This window comes from Hyperoodon ampullatus, assembly GCF_949752795.1.
Source record: "Hyperoodon ampullatus genome assembly, chromosome: 14".
NCBI classification, from domain to species: domain Eukaryota; kingdom Metazoa; phylum Chordata; class Mammalia; order Artiodactyla; family Ziphiidae; genus Hyperoodon; species Hyperoodon ampullatus.
The window spans coordinates 54,166,137-54,187,364 of record NC_136927.1 but is presented as its reverse complement, the minus strand read 5'-3'; the positions used below and the strand labels follow the sequence as shown (position 1 = coordinate 54,187,364).

The 21,228-nt window shown below is 57.3% G+C and overlaps 2 protein-coding genes across 5 annotated transcripts in view; one reads left to right on the top strand and one right to left on the bottom strand.

The window, feature by feature from the left end:
• The window catches only part of PDAP1 (PDGFA associated protein 1), a 29,529-nt gene that overhangs the window by 5,382 nt on the left and 2,919 nt on the right, over positions 1-21,228 (bottom strand). The window contains exons 2-7 of one of the 4 annotated variants that reach the window (XM_079718455.1): positions 20,460-20,551; positions 18,949-19,059; positions 16,926-17,047; positions 15,824-15,975; positions 15,566-15,634; positions 13,978-14,701 (exon numbers count right to left, since the gene is read on the bottom strand). In XM_079718455.1, coding sequence (XP_079574581.1) covers positions 14,643-14,701; positions 15,566-15,634; positions 15,824-15,975; positions 16,926-17,047; positions 18,949-19,059; positions 20,460-20,551 — 605 coding nt within the window. In that variant the 3' untranslated portion in view covers positions 13,978-14,642. Of the gene's footprint in view, positions 1-892; positions 1,590-13,977; positions 14,702-15,565; positions 15,635-15,823; positions 15,976-16,925; positions 17,048-18,948; positions 19,060-20,459; positions 20,552-21,228 lie in introns of those variants that run through there. The other 3 variants (XM_079718458.1, XM_079718456.1, XM_079718457.1) reach the window with 3 other exon arrangements.
• Positions 6,340-12,711, top strand: ARPC1B (actin related protein 2/3 complex subunit 1B). Its single transcript, XM_079718452.1, has 9 exons — positions 6,340-6,416; positions 7,163-7,267; positions 7,704-7,926; positions 8,676-8,783; positions 9,845-10,051; positions 10,136-10,211; positions 11,138-11,343; positions 12,138-12,228; positions 12,529-12,711. The coding sequence occupies exons 1-9, from the start codon at positions 6,353-6,355 to the stop codon at positions 12,565-12,567; spliced, it is 1,119 nt and encodes a 372-aa protein (XP_079574578.1). The 5' UTR covers positions 6,340-6,352; the 3' UTR covers positions 12,568-12,711.

Here is a 21,228-nt window from a genome sequence, read left to right as displayed (position 1 = left end):
GCTGCGCGGGGCCCAGAGCCGGTTCGGCGCGTCGACTGCCCAGAGTCCGCGGCCGCGGCGCCCCGAGGTGAGGGGGCGTGGGAGCAGCCCGGAGGGAGGGTGGGCGTGGGGAGCGCGGGGAGGGACCTCATGCAGGTGGCGAGGACGCAACGAGGGGCCGCCGGAAGATCGGGGATGAGAAGGGCCAAGGGGGGCCTGCCTGGAGGTGAGGGGACACGCGGGGCACGGGCTGCGGGCGGGCGGCCTCCCCCGGGCGAGGGAACCGCAGCGCTCCCCACCCCGCACCCCCCCACCCCCCCACGCCCCCACGCAGTCTGCGCCCTCGGGGCGCCCCGGCCCGCGCGTCCGCCTCCCCTCCCCCCCAGCCTCCCCCTCCCCCCCGATTCTGCCCCGCCGTCGGTGTGCCCCGTTATTTCGGGCCGGAGGGCCCCACGCCCAGTCACTTCCCCTCCGTCCTCCAGCCTTCCGGGTTGCTCCAGCCGGGAAATGAGCTGGCGCCCCCGCCCGCCTCGCCTCGCCTCGCCTCGCCCCTCCCTCCCTCCCTCCCTGCCGGCCACCGCCCCCTCCCTCAGCCCGCCTCCCGCCAGCTGGGCCAGGTCCTAGGGGTCCGGTCCAGGGAGGGGCGGGCCGGGTCCGGAACGCTCCCTCCTGAGCTCCCGGGCGCTAGACCGGAGCGTTCCGAGCGGCGCCCCCCGTCGCCGGCGGCTTGGGGACGGCGGCCAGGGCCGGGACCTTGGGCGGTGACAGTGACACAGTAGTGACTGGCGTGAAGCCGCAGGAGCTAGCCTGGTGCGGACGCCGAGGCTCTCAGGTTATTCCGGGCTGTCCCCCGGCTCCTCCCGCCTGGCGGGCAGTGTTGCCCGGTGGTTAAAGAGCATCCCGCCGGCGAGGTCTCCGGGACCAGAAACTGGTAAGAGCGCCAGCTTCTTCCATCACTGGCCACCGACCTTGCAAGCCACCTAACCTCTCTGGGCCTCAACTTTGCTTATCTGGAAAATGGGGAACTTTCAAGTTGTGAGGCTTAAATATGATCATGAGTGTAAGGCACACACAGGGGCTAAATGTGCACTGTTATTGTCCTTGCTGTTATTTATAAGGCCTGCCTACATTTATCAAAGTGTCCAGGTGAACCTAAACTCTGAGATTGGGGTCAGAATCCCAAACTGTGCCATTTAAGAGTGGGGTGACTTTGAGCAAAGTTTGGCTTTTGTCTGAGTCTGTTTCCTCCTGTACAAGATGAAGGTTAAAACAAACACTGGAAAACTTCTTGGGCTTGTTTTAGGGTGTAAAAGAGAGAATGTATGTCAAAGTCCTGGGTAAATTGTGGGCATTTAAAGATGCCAAGTCGGTCCAGTGGTTAGGACTCCGTGCTTCCACTGCAGGGGACAAGGGTTGCATCCCCTGTGGGGGAACTAAGATCCCCCAAGCCAAGTGGCAAAAAAAAAAAAAAAAAAAAAAAAGCCAAGTAAGTTAATTAATTACATAGTTAATTACATAAGTGTTTGTATATTATCCACATAGGTCTTATAACAACATGTTCATATCGCTATTTCTCTTTCCATATTTGTAGTCATCTGGATTTTTCTATCCTGTCAACATTATAAAGAGGGTTATTATGAACATGTTTGCTTTAAAAAAAAGTCGGCTATTTTTTTTAGCACCAAAATGAATTTATGCCACCAAAAATGTTAACAATTTTTAAGTTCCTGTTTGTGTTCTTCTTCTCTTCTGTTTGTTCCCTTCTCTTCTGTTTGTTCCCACCCAGTTGGTTGGATTGAGTGTTATCACATTGCCCTTCAGGAAGGCTGAACAAATTAGCAACAAATGAGAATTTCTCCACAGTCTTGCCAGCATTGAGTTTTATGTGTTTTGGGGTTTTGTTTGGTTTGGATTATTTTAGCTGATGCTTTATGGTGTCTTATGATTATTTTCATTTGTGTTTCTTGACTTGATTTTGCCTGGTTTGTAAGACCTCAAGGGCGGAGCTGGGGAGGAGGGACTGGCTGGTCTTTTGGGGTGAGGAGGGCTGTTCCACATTCAGCAGGAAGTTGAGTAACAGCTCAGCACGTGTGCAAAATGGCTTGCTGGCAGCTCCCTGGAGTGGCTGAGCTGGGTGGGGACTTCCCTGAGTGCCTGAAGAGCAGAGATCCTTGCTCCAGGCAGCTCCTGCCTGGTTTAGCCTCCAATGCAGTCAAACCTCTGGATTCAGAGAAGGTTGGGCTGGCGAAGCTTCTCTGAAAGCAAGAAAGAACCTACAGCTGGTGCCTCGTCCAACCCCAGACTTTTCTGGATAGAGATGTGGGGGAAACATTGGCGGAGGGCACCCAGTCAGTATGGAGAGAGTCAGAATTTGCACCCAGCATGTAAGAAAGAGATGGGAGGCCTGAGACCCTTGGCTGGGCAGCTGGGGGCTTCGCTTGGCTTGCCTTGCTTTGGAAGGGAGCTGTTTTCTCCCCGAATCCTCAGAGAGGACCCTTTAGATTGACGATTTCCAAGCTTTTTGGATCACTGACGCTATCAGGAAAAAATCTTGAGCACATACTCCCCAGTAAATATTTACAGATTGCATACATGTACCAGTGAAATAATAGGGCTGGTCTATAAGGAGTATACCATAAGACGGATGTGATTCATTCATGCAACCACATTCAAGAAATATTTATTGAGCACCTACTATGTGCCAGGCACTCTAACTGGTACTGGGAATTCATCTGTGAACAAAACAAATATACCTGTCCCCGTGCAGCTTAGATCCACACCCCGTACATGGTCCTTGGCACCCCCTGCCTGGAGACCCACGCCCCACCCTGGAGACCCAAAGCTCCTCCCAGCCATTGTGCTGCTCTCCCAGCCCTGCGTGATCCTCCGTCCATTCATCCTGAGCACCTACTGTGTGCCAGACACGGGGGAAGAGCTACCTGGAGCACAGAGAGATTCCGGCTCCAGGCTGGTGGGGGGCAGTTAGAGCCAGCTGGGGGAGTCTGTCGGGGTTTGGCCCGTGCTCCCCCAGCCTCACTCTCTTTCCAGGGTGATGGGGGCACAGAGCACTAGACGTGGACTCCCAGTCCCAACGCCATCCTCAGGGCCCCCTCCTCTCTCTTTGTCCTTGACAGTCAAATGGGTCCACAGTGCTGGCTCACAGGGTCACAGCGATGAGTGGGTGGGTTTCCCGGGGCCATGGCCTCAGCCTGCCTTTGTCTCCACCAGGAGACACCACTGAGCTGTTGCGTTGTCCACACTCGGGCAGTGCCCGCCCCTTGGTAGGGTAGAGGTTTCCCTGGGAATGATTAAGTCATAGTTCCTGTGGTGGGGTGGCCTGGTGTGAAGGCTGTTTTCCTGGATCTGACCACACGGAATGATCCCATGATCCCCAAGCCTGCAGTGGCTGGAGAAGCCACGCCCCTCCCTGGGCTGCCACTTCCGCATTTGTAACCTGTGGGGGTAGGGAGTCCTCGGGAGGCCCTGCTGCTTTCAACCGCTTCGCAGAAGTTATGAAAAAGTTATGAAAAGGGGAAAACACGTCTTCCTCTCTCCCACCCCTTCCACCCGTACCCCCTTCCCCCTTTACAGTGTGGGTCAGTAGACTAGGGAGTATTTCTGTCTGAATTTATGCTAAAGTGTGATCGGCTGATAGGTGTGCTCACTGTGCTGTGGCCGTCTTTATCAGACCCTCCCTCTCCCCCTTGAGAACCTTTGGGTCCCAGGAAACAATGGGCAGGGTCCCCAAGCCCTCTCAGCTGCGATATTGGCAAGTGTGGGGGCCGCGGTCCTCTGTAGAGCCAGTGTCTCCATCTTCAGAGCCTGGAACTCTGAAAAGTCCCTAGACAGGCTGTTAGAGCCCGGCCCACACGTCTGGACACTCTCCCCAGGAGCCTACAAGGGGCAGAGATGCCCGGCCAGACAGTGAGCCTGGGACAGTTGGAGCTGGGAAGTTGGGTTCTGCTCTGGATGAGTCTAGGGTCCAGGGACCCCCTGGGCTTCTGCTAGGCTGCCTGGGGTGAAGGGGAGGGGGTGGTTGGCCTCCTGTGGAGTCAGGGGCCAAGAAGAACCTAGCTGGCATTTGGAAGTGGGTTTCTGACTTTAACCACCACCACCCCTGCCCCGCCCCCTGCCCCATTTGTGACCTTGGGGAATGGGGGCAGGCAGATCACAGCTTAGTGGACAGGCCTAGGTGCTCCCTCCCACCCTGAGTCTTGGCATCTGCGGTGGAGACATGGATGACCCCCACCCACCCAGCCTGGATGCAGCGGAAGTGCCTGGGGAAACTCTGTCAGGCCTGCTGACCTGGGCTCTGAGGCCACTTCCGGGGCCTTTGCTTTACACAAAGAGGCCTTATAAGGAGACAGAGGCTGGGGAGGCGGCCGCTGTGGGAGTGGTGTGCTCGTGTGTGCATGAAAGGCTGACATGCGTGTGTGTATGGGAGCAGTGTGTCCGTGCGTGCGTGCGCGTGCGTGCAAGGCTGACCGCGCGTGTGTGTGGCCTTAGCCTGGCTGTGTGTGTCCACCTTCTTTCTCAGCAAATGTTGCCCAGGGACCCACTCGGGGCCCTGCTCTAGGCCTGCAGGAACAGGCGTGGTGGTCCCTGCCCTCTCCATGCACGTGTGCACGGTGGTCTGTGCCGCTTTAGGAACTTTCCAGGACTTCCTGCTATAAATTAAAGCGGGATTTGTGGTCGCTGAGCCCCGGAGTCCCCAGCAGTATGATGGACGGCACTGCAGCCTGACCCTCGTGCCTGGGCCCCAACTCAGTGCTGTTCCTCCCAGAGGGGTCTTGGTCAAGACCCCCCTGGGGGCAGAGAGAGACCCCAGGGTTCCGGGGAGGTCAGGGCTCAGATCCAGGCTGAGGAGCAGCCTTCCTGGGGCCCAGCCTCAGGCCACAAACCTGCCAGTCAGGTGGGGGAGGCAACCGAGGGCCTGGGAACACCCACGTCAGGGCCACGTGACTCCGGCAGGTGGCTTCCCCTCCAACCACAGCCCTCACATCCGTCATCTGGGGCTCAAGTCGAGACTATAGGAGGGCTTAGAGCTGGTGAGTGCACCGTTCAGGGAATGTGGTGTGGCTTTTTTTTTTTTTTACATTTAAAAAATAACTTACTCTGCTGGACACTAATGGCAGTAAACAATTGTGTTCATCAAATATTTATCGAGTGCTTACTATGTGCCACGCATTTAGGCGCCGGGGATAGAAATGTAAACAAGATGGTCAGAAATGTGTGTGGGCATCAAGCTCGTTACTTTCCAGCAGGGGGAGAAAGACAAACGGGCAGGATGAATGAGCACAAGGTAACAAGTGTCCAGTAAGATTATCCCCTGGAGAAAACTAGGGACTAGGGAGTGTGGAGGTGGGGTGGGCGGCAGCCTTGCTCAGAAGATGGCCTTGGACACAGACTTGAATGGCAGCAGCGAGGGTGGGAGCTGTGCAGGCATCTGGGGGAAGAGCTTCGAAGGCCAAGGGAACAGCCAGTGAGAAGACTTGAGGCTCGTGTGCCCCTGGATTTGCTCCTGGTCTGGCCGGGAGGCCCACCCCTAAACAGGTGAAGCACGCCGGGTGCTGGCACATCCATTCTAGACAAAGCGCTGCCATTTCATGATCACCTACTATGTGCCAGGCGTGGTGTATCATCTTATTTCACCCTCTTAACACCTCGGCGGGCGGGGGACAGGATTCCTGTTCCCATTTGGCAGATGTGGAAATTGAGGTTCAGAGAGGGCGAGTGATATGCTGGGGTCACGCAGCTGGTAGGCAGTGCTGCTGGGCTCTACCCATGACTGGGAAGCTGAGGTGGGGAGAGAATGGGTTTGAGGAAGTGATGCTCTCTTTGGGTCTCTCCAGTTGAGCAGGACTTTGCCGCATAGAACAGGGGTGGACATTTGGTGGTGTAGAGACTAGCACACTGGTGTGAAACGTGGACAGAACTGGCCTCCAAGGCACATCAGGCTTGGCCTTCCCTGCAGAGGGAAGGAACAGCATGTGCGAAGGCCAGGAGGCCTGGCTCACTCCTTCTGGGGAGCAAGAGTTTCCACCTATGGGGAAACTGAGGCACAGATGATGAGTGATGGCTTGTCTGGGGCAGGGTTCCAGCACACCCCACTCATGGTAGTGGCTTCACCCACACACCCATTCGCTGCCTCCACTCCCCACTCCATCCTTTGTCTTTGTCCCCTGGAGCCTCGGACACATCCCACGAGAGCTGCTGTTTCATGAGGGAAACTGAGGCCCCAGGAGGGAAGCAAAGCACTAGGCCAGAGTCGGGAGGCCAGGGTGGCCCCTGCTGCCCTCCCGCGAGGCTGGCTGGGGCAGGGCTGGGCTGACCTGGCTTCCCTCTCTGTCTTGGGCACAGGAGCCGAGCAGCCATGGCCTACCACAGCTTCCTGGTGGAGCCCATCAGCTGCCATGCCTGGAATAAGGACCGCACCCGTGAGTGCCGCCCCCCCATCGGATGACGTGGGAAGCTGTCCCCCTGCTTCACCCCCGATCCTGAGATCCTGAGTGTTAGGAGGGAAGGGACCCAAGCAGGGCAGCCAGGCGAGCGGGCATTGAGGGTTGGAGGCAAGAGCATGGCCCTGCCTGCACCAGGCACTGCTCTGGGTGCCAGGACTGGGTGGGCACGACAGCGGGTCTGCCCTCTGCTCACGGCTACGGGAGGGTTTGGGGATGGGAAATGTAACCTGCAGTGAAATGAGCTCTGAGGAAACATGAAGGGTGAGGGGAAAGCGATGGAGCCAAGGCACTAGTTTAGAAAAGGGGACCAGGGAAGGGCTTTCAGGGGAGGTGACGTTTGCATGGAGACCCAAAGGAGCTGACAGAGCCAGCGTGCAAAGGCCAGGGTGGGTGCAAGGGCCCCGAGGCGGCAGAGCCTGGTGTCATCAGGAGCAGCAAGGAGACCGCGGCTGGAGCGGGGGCAGAGCAGGGGGCAGGGAGAGCTCCCGGAGGTTTGCAAGACTGCCTTGGGGACACTGGGGCTGGGGGGTGCAGATGAGGGGTGGCTAGCCCCTGGGGAGGAGTCCCAAGGGGGACCCAGCAGGACCTGAGGCAGAGGAGGAGAGTGCATTAGCAGAGGACAAAGTGTTGCTCAGGTGGCCTGAGAAGGTGGGGAGTCATGGGGGAATGCGGGAGCCTGGGCACGCATGCCTCCTCCCCACGCCCACCCGTCTCTCCTGCAGAGATCGCCATCTGCCCCAACAACCACGAGGTGCACATCTATGAGAAGAGCGGGAACAAGTGGGTCCAGGTGCACGAGCTCAAGGAGCACAACGGGCAGGTGACAGGTGGGTTGGGCTTGCTGGGGTGATCTTCCTGAAAGAAGGCAGGGGGCAGGGCAGGGCCGGGCCATCCACCTACTCACCATGTTAGGTAGGATAGTTTGGGTTGCAAGTAACAGAACCTGATTCAAACTGGCTTAAGTTATAAAGGGATTACACTGATTGTTTTCTGTTACTGAAAAACTCAGAAGTTTAAGGGCTTCAGGAAAGGTGTGATCCAGCAGCTCAGCATTACCAAGGACCTATTTCTTTTCTGTCTCTTGGCTTGGCCTTCCAGCATGTTTGCTGATAGCTGGGGGAGCTGTAACACCCCCAGTGAACTCTAGTAGCACCCCCGGAGCAGCTTTCATCCGACTGTGGCCTCTAAGCCCCTCCTCTGCGTACACTGTAGAGCCACCTCTGCTTGGATGGCTTCAGCCTAGTGCCTCCTCCCACCCCACAGGCATCGACTGGGCCCCCGAGAGTAACCGCATCGTGACCTGCGGCACAGACCGCAATGCCTACGTGTGGACGCTGAAAGGCCGCACGTGGAAGCCCACGCTCGTCATCCTGCGCATCAACCGCGCCGCTCGCTGTGTGCGCTGGGCTCCCCAGGAGAACAAGTTCGCTGTGGGCAGTGGCTCCCGTGTCATCTCCATCTGCTATTTTGAGCAGGAAAATGACTGGTGGGTGTCTGGGCGGGGCCTGAGTGGGCTGGGAGGGGCCTGGGGCTGCAGACCAACAGGTGGTGGGACAAGAGGGTCCCAGAAAGCACGGGATGGGGAGTCAGGACCCCTGTTCACATGACCCTGGGGAAGTGTGTCCTCTCTGGCCCTTGGAGGTGAGGCGAAGGGCTCTCTGCACAGCCCCCCGCCCTCCCACAGCCCCATCTCAGTAATAAGGGCCCAGGCGGCATCCGGGCCGCCTCTGCAGGCATCACACTAAGCCCTGCACACGTATTGGCACTGACCCACCCCCTCCCATCAGCCCCCTGGACTGGGTGTCTGCTGCAGTCCCCACGTTACAGATGAGCAAAGGCCCTGAGGCAGATCACTCGCCCAAGGCTCCCGGCCCACCACACTCCAGGGCCCACTCACAAGCTCCCAGGCACATCATGATCTTCTCCCCTGGGTCCCTGAGGGCAGAGGCCAGGCGGGAGGTCAGGCTGGAGTCCGAGAGAGTCGAGCTCAAATCCCACCCTGACCAGATAGCGGCCTTGTGACTTCTCACTGAGCTGCCCCAGGGTTGTCGCAAGACCAGGGGTGGAGTCCCCACCCTGGGTGGGACCTGGCGCATTGCTGGCCTGGGCCCAGGCCCCTTCCTCCTGGGACCTCTGTGGTCTGCAGGGCCCAGTGGGAGCCTGGAGTCTCTGGGTTGGTGGGTGCCCACCTGTGTGTCCCTGTCTCCTCCCTACCTGTCTGCCTTCCCTGTCCAGGTGGGTTTGCAAGCACATCAAGAAGCCCATTCGCTCCACCATCCTCAGCCTGGACTGGCACCCCAACAATGTGCTCCTGGCTGCCGGCTCCTGCGACTTCAAGTGCCGGTGAGGGGGGGCTCTGCCATCAACACAGGGATAGGGATTGGAGGGTGGAGGGGAGCCCTGTGCTGGGAGCCCCACGACCCACCTTCCAGACCAGCTCTGCTGCCAGCAGGTGACCTGGGGGCCTCAGTCGAGCTTCTGTGAGGTTTTGCTCTTTGAAGGGTCATCCCTGGGTCCTCTCTCCAGCCTCTGGAGAGTCTTAGAAGGATGTGCCCCTTGCCACCGCTTAATGTCAGCAAGATTTCTTTTCTAGGCCCTCCTGTACTCATTAGAACCTCCCACTCCTTCAGCTTCTTGGCTTCTATCTGAGGGAAAATGAGCGGGTGTACTTTTTCACAATAAGGTATAATGACTGATAGGCTGGGACAAACCCTGCCTTGTTATCTTAAGGCCTGGAACAAAGAGTCTCCACCTGCCATTGGCTGGCTGTCACTTCTGGGCCCATTACTCACCCCCCCGCCCCGAGTCTCCCGAGGCCTCCGGCTCCCAGCTCCAGGCAGATGGCCTGGGTTTCTGCATCTGCCCTGGGAAATGAGGCTACAGCAGGCACCAGAGGCCCCAGGCACAGAGAGGATGAGGTCCTGATGAGACTCTTGTCGGCACCCTGACCTGTCAGATGACTCCGGGCTGGCCCTGGGATGGCGAGTGGAGCTGGTGGAGCTGGCAGGAAGGGGGACAGGATTGGTTCACGGTGCAGAGCCGGGGGGGGGGTGCACATCCTAGGGGCTATAGCCCTGGAGTGTAGTGGTCAGCGTGAGGGGGACAGGAGATGCCCTGGGGGCCACGTCAGCCGTGGATGGTCAGTCCTCAGGTGAGGGCCCCGAGGGCCCTGGGAGTTCCCGGGACCCTGAGCTGGGAGACCTCCTGACCCCACACCATTGCCCAAAGTGGGCACCAAGGCCCAGACTTGTCTGAGCGTGAAGATGCAGGTCACGAAAAGCCAGCTCCGGTACCCTTGAACTCAGCCAGGTGCTCTGGCCTCGGCAGGCCAGTTTGGGAGAGGGAGTCCCTTGTCAGGCCCCTCCCAGACCCCTGGTCACCCCCTCTTTTGCCTCTCCCGGCAGGATCTTCTCAGCCTACATCAAGGAGGTGGAGGAGCGGCCAGCACCCACCCCGTGGGGCTCCAAGATGCCCTTCGGGGAGCTGATGTTTGAGTCCAGCAGTAGCTGTGGCTGGGTGCACGGTGTCTGCTTTTCAGCCAGCGGCAGCCGTGTGGCCTGGGTCAGCCATGACAGCACCGTGTGCCTGGCTGATGCCGACAAGAAGATGGCGTGAGTACAGGTCACCCGAATCGGGGGGCAACCCAGGCACCGAGCACGAGGGGCCAGTGTGGCTGACGTCTCTCTCTCACTCAGCGTCGCGACTCTGGCCTCTGAAACGCTGCCGTTGCTGGCCCTGACCTTCATCACAGAAAACAGTCTGGTGGCAGCGGTAAGGGGGTGGGGGGGGATGGGGAGCAGGGGCCGGTGACAGCAGGTCTCCCAGCGAGCCCCGAGATGCCCAGGCAGCCCTCTACTTGTCCCCCCTCCCTCCTTTCCTTCCTCCCATCCACCCACCCACCCATCCATATCTCTATTGGTCAGAATAAGTTGGGTTATGCTGTGGTAACAACAACAACAAAATCCCCAACTGCAGTGGCCTAACACAGTAAAGGTTTGTTTCTTGATCACTTTGACTGTCCAGCGTGGGCACTGTGAGGGGGGCTCTGCTCAGTGCAGATGGGAGCTTTGTCTCCCGTGGAGTGATGAGGCGAACTGGAGAACTGGGCCCTGGATCCTAACCTTTCTGCTTACATTTTATTGGCCAATGAAAATGACAGGACCACACCTCCTCACTCAGAGAATGCTTGTGGGGAGCGCAGTCCTGTGTGTGTCCAGAAGGACACTACTCTCCCTCCCTCCTCCTGCCCACCTATCTGTCAAGGCTCTTTTCAGGCCTCAGGAAGCCTAATGGGGTCCCAGAGGGGGATCAGGCCTGCTTTGCCTAGACAAACGTCCAGCTGTGAGGTCTCTCCCAGAGCAGGTGTAACCGTCTAGGCAGGACAAGGCCCCCTGAGCTCCCAGGGAAGTCCCAGACCGTTCAGTTTCTCAACTGAACGCTGGCCCTGCTGGCTGAGGGGGGCTGCTCCTAGGTGCTCAGCCCTAACATCCAGTCCCTGTTACTACACCTGGGGTCGCCGGCTGTGTGCCCGAGCTGGCATCGGCTTCCCTGTGCTACACCCAAGCCCTGCATCCAGCCTCTAGGACCCCCCGATTCGCGGCTGGGCGCCCCTCAGCGTTGCACCTCCCCTTCGGCCCGGGTTTCCCTGGGAGGAAAATGGGGGCGCTCCAATGGCACCCCGCCCCTCCCCGCTGCAGGGCCATGACTGCTTCCCGGTGCTGTTCACTTACGACGGCGCCGCGGGGATGCTGAGCTTCGGTGGGCGGCTGGACGTGCCCAAGCAAAGCTCGCAGCGTGGCTTGACGGCCCGCGAGCGCTTCCAGAACCTCGACAAGAAGGCGAGCTCGGAGGGCAGCGCTGCGGCGAGCGGGGGCCTGGACTCGCTGCACAAGAACAGCGTCAGGTGAGGGCGGGGCCGAAGGGCGAGCTCCACGCCCGCCCAGGCAGCATCGAGGTGCGGGCCCACTTAGGAAGCTGGTCAGTCTCTTGAGGTTTTGCATCAGGTGGGGGCAGAGCAGTCAGCCTCGCTCTGCGTTTTCAGTTTTCAGGACACGCTGTGGGACCGTTCTGGGGGGTGGCCAGGCAGTGACTGGAGGGGGGAGGGGCAGAACGAAGGGTGTCGCAGCAGCCTCCCTGAGGGACTAAAGTGGAACCAGAGCCAGAGACTCCCGGATCCTGCCAGACACAGGCGTCCACCCCAGGACAAATCAGAGAAAGTGTGGCGAGACTTTGACCTTGCCCCTTGGCTAGTTAAACTCTCCTGTGGCTGCCTGGCCCAATGTCTTCAGACTAAACTCCTCTGCCCGGCCTTCAGGGCTCTTCAGAACTAGCCCTGCGTCCACTCAGTGCCATCTTTTGCTTCTTCTCCCCACCCTGCCATGCTCTGTCACTGATTCCCCCAGCACGTGTGCCTTCACCCCCTGCCCAGGCCTTTGTGCGTCCTGTTCCACCTGCCCTGCTGCCCTGTGCTCCTTGCACAGGGACTACTACTCGTCCCTAAAGGAGACTCAGGAGCCCCGTCCTGTCGTCCTCTGATCCTTCACAGCCCGGCCTCTTGGGCTGTCCCTGCTGGGCACACACACTCACACTCACTGGAGTGGGCTCCCCCAGAAGTTGGGGAGCTCCTGGAGGGCAAGGTGGGCCGGAGCCCAGCACAGGCACAGGCTGGGATCTGTAAAGCCCTCATCCTCTTTGCAGCCAGATCTCGGTGCTCAGCGGGGGAAAGGCCAAGTGCTCGCAGTTCTGCACTACAGGCATGGACGGCGGCATGAGCATCTGGGACGTGAAGGTGAGGCCTGCCCTCCCCCCACCGCCTCGCTCCCCCCAGGCCGCCCAATTCTCCCTGGCAGCCACCTGGATGGCTGTCCTTCTTCTTCTTTCCTGCAGGAGAAGGGCACTTCAGTGGGGTGAGGGCTCCTTGGCATCTGGGCCTTGGTACCCTCTGCAGCACCTTCCTTTAGGGCTGGGATTCAAACCCAGGTCTGCCTGACCCCAAAGACCTGGTTCTCTGTCCCAGGCCAGATCCCTGTGGGTGGGGTGTCTGCAGGACAGCTGAGAACCAGCCTGTCTTTTACTTGTCTCCTTCCAGAGCTTGGAGTCAGCCTTGAAGGATCTCAAGATCAAATGACCTGTGAGGAGTCTGTTGCCCTCATCCCAGCTGCTGAGGGAAGGGGGTCGGGGAGGCAAAGGATCGCTTTGCTGATTGCTTCTAGGGTACCAGTCCGGGTCCCCACGGGCTGCTCCCTCAGGTGGGGAGGGGAGGGGAGGGGTGGGAGGCTTACCTACTGAAGGAACAATTGCCTTTTTCTTAAAGAAATGCTTCCATTTATTGCAAAAAATGTCCCCAAAGCACTCTGCTGGTCATGAACTGCTTCAAAATGTGGAGGTAATAAAAATGCAACTGCAGACACACCGGCCGCCTGTGTGTCTGGAAGGAGAGGTTAGTTTGGGCAGAGCACTGGTAGCTTGTTTTTGTCTGCCAGCACAGCTGATCGATCCTTAAACCCAAGAGGCTGCCCCCAAATGGTTCCTTCCCTGCTGCAGTCCAGCCTGGGAGCTGCCAGGACCAGGTGTCTTTTCTGTCACTCATTCAGCAGTCAGATTCCTAGACAAGTGGTTGCACATTGTGGGCTGGTTCTGGGCTTTAGTGGCAACTTATTATTTCTCTCTCTATTTGATGTTTGCGGTTGGTTTCTAACTGCTCATCATTTTTTAGGACGGTTTTTTTCCCATTCCTATTTTACTCGGGTGTTCTTGTTTAATCACATGCTTTTTAGTTACCTATTTACATAATCATGGTTTTTCTTTTAGTCTAACTAGGTAATGAATTACATCAGTAGCTCTAATTGTGAACTGTCCTCACATCTGCAGGACAAACGATCCTTAAGGAAGCCTCCTTCCCCACTGTTCTAGGGCCTGTCCCTCAGGATAGTCTCCTCTGTGAGAGGAGACCCACTGATTCTTTTTTAAATCAGGAGATAAAAATTCTCAGTCCCCAGAGACAGCTCAGGCTACACAGCTCCCCTTAGTCTTCACCGAGTCCCTCCCTGCCTGGCGCCCATTCGCCTCTCAGGACCGCGCGGAGGGCACTGCTGTTTAGGAGGCGGCGCCCCTCCTGGAGGGGTGCATAAGCAGAACAGGCGCCCACGTGACTGTGCTAAACCTCGGCTTCCCCACTGCCATCCCACCACGAACGAGGTAATGCCTAGCAGTCATGCTGGGTGTTGGGACGCTTGCTCCCAGCCCTGAAATCCTGAGGCTGTCACCACCAGGGGGCACCAGGAGGACAGGATGCTATGTACTGTGAACAGGTCCCTGGCCCCTCTGGCCTGAGGTCCCTCCTTGGTTAAAGGAGTCGGGAGGGGGCTGGCTCCTGTATCCTGAAGTCTCTCCCAGCTCGGATGCCCGGGGTCCAGTCCCTGTACCCGGATTGGTGCCACCCGAACCCTGGGGTGGGCCTGCCTGAGAGTGACACCTTGTCCTGCTGGGTGAAAACAGCCCAGGCATGGGGGCCCAGAGACAGATCACAGAACCAGAATTACGATAACGTCAAGTTTAATTTGCCAAATATACAAGTTGGACTTCTGGAGCATGTTCTGCCTGGGTGCTACACAGTAAACAGGTTTCTTGAAATGATCCATGGGCAGGGTTAAGAATGGGCCCAGGGCCTGGCCAGAGTCGGGGGCAGGGAGTAGGGTGGGACGGTCAGGGGCGAAGCCTCAGTCAGAGGGGACTGGCGGGGTATGAGCCATGACCCTCAGAGACCCAGGGCCCGGGCTCCCAGGCGACAGCCCCCCAGTCGGGCGCCCGGGCAACACAGGGGGCCGTCCATCACAAACTTGTCAGCAGCTACTGTGGCTCAACTGCCCCCTGCCCGGCAATCGACCAGACAAACGGAAGCTCTTCTTACCCCACCTCCCAGGCACCCCCCAACAAGGGTTCTGAATTCTAAAAACAGCCAAAACATTCAAATGGTTACATATGAAATGCTGTCCTGCATCTTTCTGTCTCAAAGATAGCAGCTGCCCCTCCCCCCACCCACCATCCCCCCAAACGATTTCTGTGCCAAGATGAAGAGGAGCCATGGGGGGCTCCTCGCCGCGAGGGGCTGCTGCAGTGGTGCCGGCGCACAGGGTGGGCGAGACACGGCAGAGGTCCTGGCAGCGCGGCCCAGTTCCCTGCTATCTCCTCCCACAGGCCGTGCTACTTATTCAGGGAGAGCGACTGCATTCGTTTTCCTGACAAAGCTGCATCATCTTTTGCTGAGGAGCAGGAAGGGAAGGAGTTACAAGACAAAACCACCCCTCCATATACACAGCCCCGCACACCCCCAAACCATAATACAACTGTAGGTCTGAAAGGCCTCAGACAACATTTGTGCAACTGGTTCAGCTGGCAGATGAGGAAGAGACCCAAGGAGAAGGGCCCGGCCTGACGCCCTCCCCTGGAAACCACCAGACATTCTCGTGGAGTCTGGGTGGCTGCCCCCTCCACAAAAGCCCACCAACACACAATCTACTGAGCAAATGGAAACTCTTCTTAGCCCACCCCCCAGGCAGAGCCCTGTAATTCCAACCTCTCCCTGTGGATTCTGAAGCCTGCAATCAGCAACATTCAAATAGTTACACATGAGGTCCTTTCCTGCTTCAGGTTTGTGAAAAAAGCTACTAGTGGGAAGTTGAGATTACTGGGTATCTCCAATGTGGTGACAATGCCCTGGGGCAACTGATTTCCCATCTCTAGGCCTAGAAGGCAGGACAGCAAGATCCCAACATACTCATGGCCCCCCACATACGGAGAGAGGAGTGCATGAGGCCAGAAGGTCGAGTCAAATGCTCCTTTAAAGCAGACCGGTTCCCCACAGCCAACCTGGCCTGGAAGAATTCCTACCACCTTTGGCCCCAATGGAAGGAAGGAAGGGGGTAAGAGGGACACCTGGGCCAGGTTTCATCTGTGACATCCAGCTGAAATATGAAATGCTGAAATATGAAGAGCTGCCCCAAGCAGCTCCCCAGGCTACACAAGACACCAGAGACCTTAGGGGAACCTTCTAGCCTCTAAGGTAGGTGCATCCTGAGGCCTCCCTCAGATGCTGTGGACAGTGCTCTGCTGAGATTCAAACTCACATCTGACTCCGCTGCTGCTGGACCTTCCTAGCATCCTGGGAGGTGGCGGGCAGGAACACCCACCTCCATCTGACAGTGAGAAAGGCAGGCAGACAGGCACGCACGTGCACACACCCCCATACCGCCCTCCCCACACACACGGTAGGCCTCTACCGAACAGTCTGACCCCATACCACTTCACAACAAGGACATGAAGTGCAGGGCTTGGTGGCCTGTCCAGAACCAGTCAGGCTGCCACACCAGTGGCTCAAGACTTACCTTTCCTCTCTTCTTCTTTCTTCCTGGCAGCCTCCTCCCGCTGTTTCCGGATGATCGCCAGCCGGGCAAGGTCGGCCTTGGCTTGCTCCGTCTTCCCCGCTAAATGCATTTTCATGTAACGCTCTTTTGCTTTCTGCTTCTCGATTTCTTCTCTGTTTGGGTAAAATGGTGTCACAGGGGCCATCTTCCCCACCATTATCAGCTGAGCTGGATGTGGGAGCCAGAATAAAGCCCAAGCACTCAGGCCTGGGCCCTAGCTCCGTGTGCCTCCTCCTTGATGGACACTCAGCAAACAAGCCAGCAGTGGCTGTCACTCTGCAACCTCAGAGGGGGTTTCACTGATGAGAAAGAAGCTGCTGGAGGGGGAGACTCTTCAGCAGCCTCCAATCACACCCCAAGCTTGTCGGCCTTCCCCACGGGGTTTTCAGAGATCCCCCTCAGCTGTCACGGAGTCAGCACAGCAAGGTGGATTTAAATCGAGCAACCCAGTCAGGAGAGAAATCAGGGTGGCTTTTCCTAGTAGCTTTCAACCTCCTATAAGGCCCTTGATGTCACCTGGTGGCCATGAAAAGTCAGGGAACAACTTGTTAAAGCCCAGCTGTGTGCAGGGCACTGTAGCACTCGGTGTGATCCTTGCGCAGCCTGTGAGGGAGCTCTCTGCAGCTCCATTTTCACCTGGGACTCAGAGAGGACTGGGGCAACTGGTGGACCTCCCTGCACAGTGCTGGACGGCACAGGCCCCCAATTCCCTCCCAATCCCTATGGCCACAACATCGGGATGGATGCAGGCCACGAAGGGTCAGATCGGGCTGGATGAGGGAGGTATCCCTGGAGTGGGGTGCCCTGGAGGAAGGGGCTATAGCATAATTTCTGTTTTTCCTGCTATGCTTCCACTGGGGGAAAAAATTCTGTTTTTTTGCTTTGTTTTTTGGGGGAGAAGCTTCTATAGGGCCTTTGGGAGAATGAGATGACAGAGAAATAAATACCGGAGCCGGAGCGCCCACCCAGCCACTGGGGACCTCAAGAGCCCAGGAAGCAAGGGCAGAGGAGCCGGGGGCCTCAGCCCCTGGCCCAAGTCACAAGGCTCAGAAGCAGAGGTTACCTTTCTCTCCTTGAAAGTTCCTTGGGCCCGTCCAGGTCCAGCTGTGTGACCTTTTTGGTTGTCTGTGCCACCCGGTTGGGGTTCTCAATGTCAATGAGCCCTTCTACACCTTTGCGCTTTTGCTAAGATAGGACAAGAAGCCAGCTGTCGGAGAAGTTTGGCCTGCAGAGCCCCTGAAGGCCACTCCCCATCTCCACACCCTCCTGGACTAGGACAAGCTCCTGCTCCACCCCCAGGCCACATGACTCCTGGCCCAGCCTCATGGTGGGAACAGTGCTCAGGGGTGTCTTCACCAGCTGGGGAGGTGCTGGGGAAGTGAGTGCGGGTGACCAGAGCCCATCCTGTGCCCAGTCCCGGCCACCAGGGATCGTTATACTAGTTCCACAGGTGGCAGAGGCCAACTCACAAGCTCTCAGCACAGAGAGTTACTGCCTCACTTCGAGCTCAGCCTCGGAAAGCAGTTTTCCATGGAACGCCCCGCCTGACTGCAACAAGCCATGCTGGGTCCCCACAGCAGGGCGGGCCAATCCCTAGCCATCCGGGTGACGGCGGGGAAATGGGACTTGGGAACGAGTCACACAGTCTACAGGTTTGGGGAGGCGGCACAAGAACCTGGAGCTCGCGCCTCCCACCTGCCCTGGGGAAGTTCAGAAAGGAGTGAGAGCACAGGTGCTAGACGTAACAGGTTCGATCAAAGTTTCAGGCCCTGTCAACCCAGCTTTTCTCTTTAAGAGACCAGGGAGACAGCTTCCAAACGCCAGTTAATCTGAGCACTGCACAGAGCTCCAGGCACCTCTACCCAATCAGCTACACGTATACACCTCCACCCGGATACCTGACATCACAAATTTAACTTGTCTGAAACACAACTGGAGACTCAGCCCTCACCCACCCCGTTCCTCCCAATCCTAAGGACAACCTTGTTTTTCTTTCCCTCAGCAAACCCCGATGAGTCTACCTCTAAGACATGGCTTGAATCTGCCCACTCCTCTCCACTGCCATTGCCACCAGCCTAACGCAGCCACAATTTCTCATCTGGATACCTGCTGCCGTCTCCCGGCTTCCACCCTCAACACCCTACAACTCACTCTCAGCAGAGGAGCCAAAACAATCTTTTAAAAGCAAATCTGGGGGCTTCCCTGGTGGCGCAGTGGCTAAGCATCCACCTGCCAATGCAGGGGACAGGGGTTCGAGCCCTGGTCCGGGAAGATCCCACATGCCGCGGAGCAACTAAGCCCGTGCGCCACAACTATTGAGCCTGTGCTCTAGAGCCTGCGAGCCACAACTACTGAGCCTGCGTGCTGCAACTACTGGAGCCCGTGCACCTAGAACCCGTGTTCCGCAACAAGAGAAGTCACCGCAATGAAAAGCCCGCGCACCACAACGAAGAGTAGCCCCCGCTCGCTGCAACTAGAAAAGCCCACATGTAGCAATGAAGACCCAACACGGCCAAAAATAAATAAATAAATAAAATCTATTAAAAAAAGAAAAAAGCAAATCTGGTCATCTCTGTCTCCTACTTCAAGGCCTCTGCCAGCTGCCCACTACCTACCACAATGAAACCAAAACCCTTCAACAGCCGCACAGGAGCTGCCCTTGCCAACCTTTCCTCCTTCATTCCTCACCACCCCACTTTGTACCCACCAAGTCACAGCCCTACTAGCCTCTCTGTCCCTTAAACTTGCCCAGGTTGTTCCCACCCCAGGGCCTTTGCCCTTGCTAACCCGGCTGCCCCGACTACTCTGAACAACAGTTTTCACACAGCTGGCTCCACCTTGTTTTTCAGGTCTCAGTTTAAGTCACCTCCTCAGCACACACTACTCCAAGTACCCTCGATCACGGTCTGTCTTATTCATAATACTTCTGGCTGCTTGAAATCATACTGTTCATTCATTCCTTATCATCTGTACCTCCCGATTATAATGTAAACCCTTAAGAGCAAGGACTCTGCATGTACTACTGGGACGCATAATGTTTGCTAAATGGATGAGTCTAGGTCCCAGGCCCCCCTCAGACTCAGTACCTGGTAATCATCTTCTTCATCCTCGCTCTCATCTGAGTCTAGGGATTTTTTCTCCTTTTTGGGGTCACCTGCAGCCCCATCTCCACCTTCTTCTCCTTGTTCCTCTTCTTCCTGTTTCAGAAATGGACAACGTGAGGTATCAAAAATGCAAAACAAACCCCCAAGACTGTGATCCAGCCGCCACCACCCCCAGACTGTGGACCTTGAGAAATTAGGCCCCCAGAAGGCTGGGACCAAGTATGATTAGAGTCCTACTCTGCCATGCTAGCCCCCAGTGGGGGACCTGCGTCAGAGGCAGCCTCTCCACTAGGCTCCACAGCCTGGAAGCCAATTCCAGTCCAACCACCACCTCGTACAGCCATAAAAGGCCCTGCTCCTCTTCTCAGCCCAGGTACCTCAGACAACCAGGGTGAGCAGCTCGTCTCCTAGGGTCCAAAGGATGTGGCTGTGGGGCTGGAAAGCACAGGCCTGCTCAGCTTCCCTCCCGCTCTCCCTGCTGCCACGTGGAGCTGCCAAACTGTCCTCGCTGTCCTGGGCAAGCCCCCCTGCTTTCCACTCTCAGTCAGTGGCGGGCCAGCCACTCCAACCTGCCCACACAGAGGCCCGGCTGTGCCAGCTTCCCATGACAACACCCCGGCAGGCCGCTTGCCTCTACCTTTCTTGCCTCCCAGCCAAAAACATCCCTTACAAAAACCATATGACCTTTGCCCCTTAGCACCTGCCCGCACACTCTCCAAGGTCCTGGTCAGCCTCCGGTTCCTCCACCAGGCCCTCCCCACCACCCCACGCCACCCCATGACCCTCTGATGGGCATGAAGTGTCAGTCTCCCTGACACTTCACAGCCGTGCCCCTCATCCAGCCTGACTGTGCTCTCTTTGGCCCTTAGCCAGGTGAGGATCCAATGGTGTGGTAGGGACATGGACACCAACGATGGAAACACATTCTGTTTCCTGACAGTGGGCTGGAAAAAGGACTGGGGGAACAGAATAGAGGGACCGCCTAAGCTTAGACCGGAGGGGGAAGGGTGGGGAGCATCAGTGAGAGTCACGGAGGAGGGGATGCTGAGCAAGGTCTGAAGGAACGAATGGCACTCTGCCTGCTGGGGGGTGTGGGAAGGCAGGGCATCATGTCACAGCAGGGCTGGCAGCAGTCCTGCATGGCTGGAGCACACAAGTAGGGGTGCTGAGAGCCCGAGCTGCAGACAGGCAGAGCTGGGCAAGGGAGAGAGGAACAGGAGCAGGAACACAGGACCACGAAGAGAGACCCACCAAGGCACCTGCTACTGAGTGGACAAAGTTCTAACTGATCCAATCAGAAGATGGCTCTCCTCTTGACTCTCCAAGGTTGCTCTGGGACTCCCATCTCCTACCTGCTGCCTGTCCCCTCCAATCGAACCTCAGGTGCTAGCTTCTTCTTGAGAATGGGTGGTCCTTGCCTCGCCTCTCCAGGTGCCAAAAGCGCAGGGTGCCACCCTGGGCTACTGGAGTGGCCCGGACAGGCACGTACTCACCCTGGCCTTCTGCTTTTCAGCCTGGAGCTGTGCGTCGATCTCCTCGGGGCTCGTGTACTGCCTTGCCCGGCCTTTGTGGCCTCCCTTTCTCCCTGCACAAGGATTGGCAGTTTAGGAAGGCGGGAGGGAAGCAGCTTCCTTGATTGCCCTGGGCCCCAGGCTGTGTCCTGCTTGAGGTGCTCTCAGCAGAGGCTGCAGACCTCAGGTACCCCTCACCAAGCACCACCCAAACCCATACCCTCATGTGTTCAAAGGGACAAAAAAGGAAACACACAATCACCTGATGCAGTACCAAACCATGTACTGGATGCAGAATCCCACAAATAAGACCTGAGGGGAGGATATGGGGGAGGGTGCACCACATGGAGTGACTGGCTAAATCCCCTGGTCCCTTTATCCAAACACAGCGGACTCAGATGCAGTCATGAAGAACATGTTAACACTCGCCCCTGCTGTCACAACAGTGCTCTTTACTTGCAATGTTCTGTCATAGCTATGGGCTCATTTCATCCCCAGATTAAACCTATGGCACACGATCACGGCTGGTCCCACTTTATAGACAAAGGAGACTTGAGACTAAAGCAGAGTGGGGAAGAGCACAAATGTTGGGGTCCAATCCTTGAGTTCAAATCTCAGCTCTACCACTTAATAGCTCTGTGACTTTGGGCAGGTACTTAACCTCTCAGAGTCTCAGCTTCTTCGTCTGTGCCCCTACCACATAGAGTTGTTGTGAAGATGGATTTGTTAACATATGTAAAGATGTTGGCAC

What these genes read in the sequence shown, in the direction of transcription:
- ARPC1B (XM_079718452.1), top strand. Translation starts at nt 6,353, where the DNA reads ATGGCCTACCACAGCTTCCTGGTGGAGCCCATCAGCTGCCATGCCTGG. An exon ending in CTGGAATAAGGACCGCACCC is followed by an intron (nt 6,417 to 7,162) that starts GTGAGTGCCGCC and finishes TCTCTCCTGCAG; the next exon opens with AGATCGCCATCTGCCCCAAC. An exon ending in AAAACAGTCTGGTGGCAGCG is followed by an intron (nt 10,212 to 11,137) that starts GTAAGGGGGTGG and finishes TCCCCGCTGCAG; the next exon opens with GGCCATGACTGCTTCCCGGT.